General features: G+C 60.9%; 1 protein-coding gene across 1 annotated transcript in view; it reads right to left on the reverse strand.

The window, feature by feature from the left end:
* Nucleotides 1–2,809: 2,809 nt before the first annotated feature.
* The window catches only part of DAPK3 (death associated protein kinase 3), a 4,332-nt gene continuing 3,589 nt past the window's right edge, over nt 2,810–3,552 (reverse strand). The window contains exon 9 of the mRNA XM_042836226.1: nt 2,810–3,355. Coding sequence (XP_042692160.1) covers nt 2,810–3,355 — 546 coding nt within the window. The remainder of the gene's footprint in view (nt 3,356–3,552) is intronic.

Here is a 3,552-nt window from a genome sequence, read left to right on the forward strand (position 1 = left end):
TCCTTTCATTTTTCCTCTTGAGCCGAGGTTGTTATGGGGTGGGGGCTCCTGCAGCCCCATAACCACGCACTGCATCCTCGGCCTCTTTGGGGCCGGGTAGGAACTGGGTCCTATTCAATGTGGCCACTGGGATTGTGCCCAACTCTGATGGGAAAACCCAATGGGATTCGGGATGGGGGGAGCTCTCCATGGGTTCCCCTGCATACGGGGGTCCCTATGGCACCCAGGAGCCCCTATGAAGCACTCAGGAGTCCCTGTATAGCATTTGGGAATTCCTACAGCATTTAGGAGTCCCTGAATGGCTCTCAGGAGCCCCTATTGCATTCAAGACTCCCTATATAGTGTTTAAGAATCCCTATTGCACTCAGAAGTCCCTGTATGGTGTCCAGGAGCCCCTGTAGCTTTTAAGAGTCCCGATGTAGGACCCAAAAGTCCCCATAGAGATTCAGGAGTCCCTATATAGCATTGAAGAGTTCCTGTGTGCTGCTTAGGAATCTCTGGACAGCATTTAGGAATCCCTGTTGCACTCAGGAGTCCCCATTTGGACCTCAGGAGTTCCCCATAGCATTTAGGGAGTCCTATATAGGACTCAGGAGTCCCTACATAGCATTTAGAGCCCTAGAGTCCCTGTACAGCATTTAGGAATCCCTGCAGGGCTCAGGAGTCCCTGCACAGCATTTAAGAGTCCTTGGAGCGTTTAGGGATCCCTATGGCACTCAGGAGGCCCCGTAGCATTTAGGATCCCCTATGTAGCACTCAGGAGCCCCTGTGGTGCCCACAGCCTCGAGTCCAGCGCAGGGGAGCTCCCTGTGCAGCTTGGGGGTTTGCTGGCCGTGATCCCATGGGGCTCCTGAAACCCAAACCCGCAGCACCAGCGCAGCCTCAGCACCCGGTGAACTTTGTGCTTTTGGGATCAGCTGTCGCTGTAGGATTTCCCCCCCCCCCCCATCCTCCTTCCCCTGTTTGGGAGCAGATGGAGCCCCTGGGTTTCAGCCCCGAAGCAACGGGAGCAAACGGGGTCGGCCCTCTGTGCCCCATGGATCCCTGCGAGGGGGATGGGAAGAGATCACCCCACACTGCCCCGCTATGGGGACACTGCCAGCACAGCACTCCCAGCCCTAAAATTATCACCCAGCCACGTGCCCCACAGCTTGGGACGAACCCGACACCCCACAGCACGTCAATGGGCACGTGGCACGGCCCCATGGAATGGCCCCATGGAATGACCTATGGCACGGCCCCATAGCACAACCCCGTGGCACAATCGTATCCTCCTCGCTCCCCACACCAAGCCCCGTGGTTGGGGTTTATATGTGGCCAAATGGGCCCAGATTTGGACCCCAAGACCTCCCCCAGATCCCCCACCCCATTCCCATGGCCTCTCCCCGATCCAACAGACCTGCATTCCCAAGATCTCCCATAGACCCTCCCCATTCCCACCATCTCCCCCCACAGACCACCCCCAACCCCCCTCCCATTCCCATCACCTCCTCCAAACCCCCAGACCCCCCCAAGGCGCTCGCTCCCAGCCATAAGAATGCCCAAATCCTTCTCCCCCCGCTCCTCCCCTTGCACCCCAAACCCACACAGAAGGGTTATGAGGACAGAAAGCTTTATTTTATTAAAAGGGACTCAAAGCTGCACCCAGCTGGAAGCACCGTGGGGCAGATGGAATGTGTGGGGCGGCCCTGGGGGGCGCTTCCAATCCTCCCCCCAAGCACGGCCACTCTGGGGTCAGGCTGAGGTTTGGGGCCATGTAGGAACAGTGCTTTGGTCCCATTCCCCCTCCATAGGGGTGCGACCCTGAGGGACATGAGATGTCTGCCCCACTGAGTGGAGCCCCACAGATGGCACAGGACCCCCAGAGGAGCCCAAGGAAAGGGGAGTGCGGCCGTGGAGCTCAGGGGGAAAAAACCCTACAGACACTGGGGACAACCAGGGTCTCTACTGGGGACAACAGCACCCTGAGCTCCGGCCCCACACCGACACTGAGGGCACGCAAAGCTGAGCTACAGGGCTGCCATCCAACCCCACTCGGTCCCTGACCCCACTGCCAAGCCATGGGGCTGCTCCCACCCCACAGCCTGCCCCCCCGACCCCAATGCCTAAATAGGGTTGCCAATCCCACCCCACAGCCCCATATGTTCCCTGACCCAGTGCCTGGCCGCGAGGCTGCTGTCCCAACCCACAGCCCCACACATTCCCCAGCCCCACTGCTAACCACAGGGCCACAGCTCCCACCCCACAACCCCACGTGTCCCCACAACCCCCCTACCCAACCATTAGATCCCATCCTGCCCCACAGTGTGGCTCCTTGACCCCACTGCCTATCCATGGGGCTGCTGTCCTGCCCCATAGCCCCACATGTTCCCCATCCCCATTGCTAACCATAGGGATGCTGTCCTGCCCCACAGCCCCACTTATTCCACAACCCCACTGCTAACCAAGGTGCAACTCCCAAGCCACACATTCCCCATCCCCACTGCTAACCATAGAGCCACTGTCCTGCCCCATAGCCCCATACTCCCCACCCCCACGTCCCCATGTGTCTCTCCAAGCCCTCTACCCAACCATAGGACCCCCACCCTGCCCCACGGTGTGGCCCCTTGACCCCACAGCCCAGCCATGGGGCCGCTGTCCTGCCCCACAGCCCCACCCCACATCCCCCCTGCTAACCACAGGGCTGCTGTCCTGCCCCATCTTCCCCACATTCCCCAGCCCCTCTCCCAACCGCAGCCCCACAGCCCCACGCTCCCCATCCCCACGGCTCCCACCCCACATCCCCGCTCACCCCCCATCCCCGCCCCCCTCAGCGGATGCTGCCATCCTCCCCGCCGCCCTGCAGCTTCTCCCTCTCGATGGACCACAGCAGCTCCTGCACGAAGCGCACCTCGGATGCCACCTGCTCAGCCAGGGCACCGTAGCGCTTCTCCAACCTCCGGTAGCGCCGGCGCAGCCCCCCGGCCGCCTGCATCACATTCCTGCTCTCCTCCTGCGCCCGCTGCCGGGCGGATTCGGCTCGGAGCAGCTCCTGCCGGATCTGCCGCAGGTCGCGGCCGATGCTCTCGTTCTCCTCTTTGTACCACGATTCCTTTTCCTCGTAGATGGACAGCAGGGCCTCGATGTCCTCCCGGAAGGATTTCTTGTTCTTCTGGATCTCACGGAGGGTCTCCTCCGCCGCCGCCACCTCCTCCATCACTTTGGAGAAGCGTTCGAAGTTGATGTAGGTGTTGTTGGGCGGCATGCTGGAGTGAGACTTGATGGTGTATTCCTTCAGCCGCGTCGTCTTCAGCCGCCGTCGCTGCTCTGCCTTCTTCCCACTGTCCTCATTGCGGACGTTCCTCCTCTTGATCACCTGTGGGGAGACGCGGGGATGGGGCAGCACAGCGGGGCCGGATTGGCCCTATGGGGTGGGAGGAGCACCGAAGGCACCCAAGGTCACAGGGACAGGAGCAAAGAATGGGGTGGGGTGGGCTGGGGTGGATTGAGTTGGGTTGAGTTGAGGTGGGTTGGGTTGGTTTGGGTTGGGTTGAACTGAGGTGGATGGAGGTG

This window comes from Centrocercus urophasianus, unplaced genomic scaffold (genome assembly GCF_019232065.1).
Source record: "Centrocercus urophasianus isolate 14NV4802_14NV808 unplaced genomic scaffold, USGS_Curo_1.0 seq_580, whole genome shotgun sequence".
NCBI lineage: Eukaryota > Metazoa > Chordata > Aves > Galliformes > Phasianidae > Centrocercus > Centrocercus urophasianus.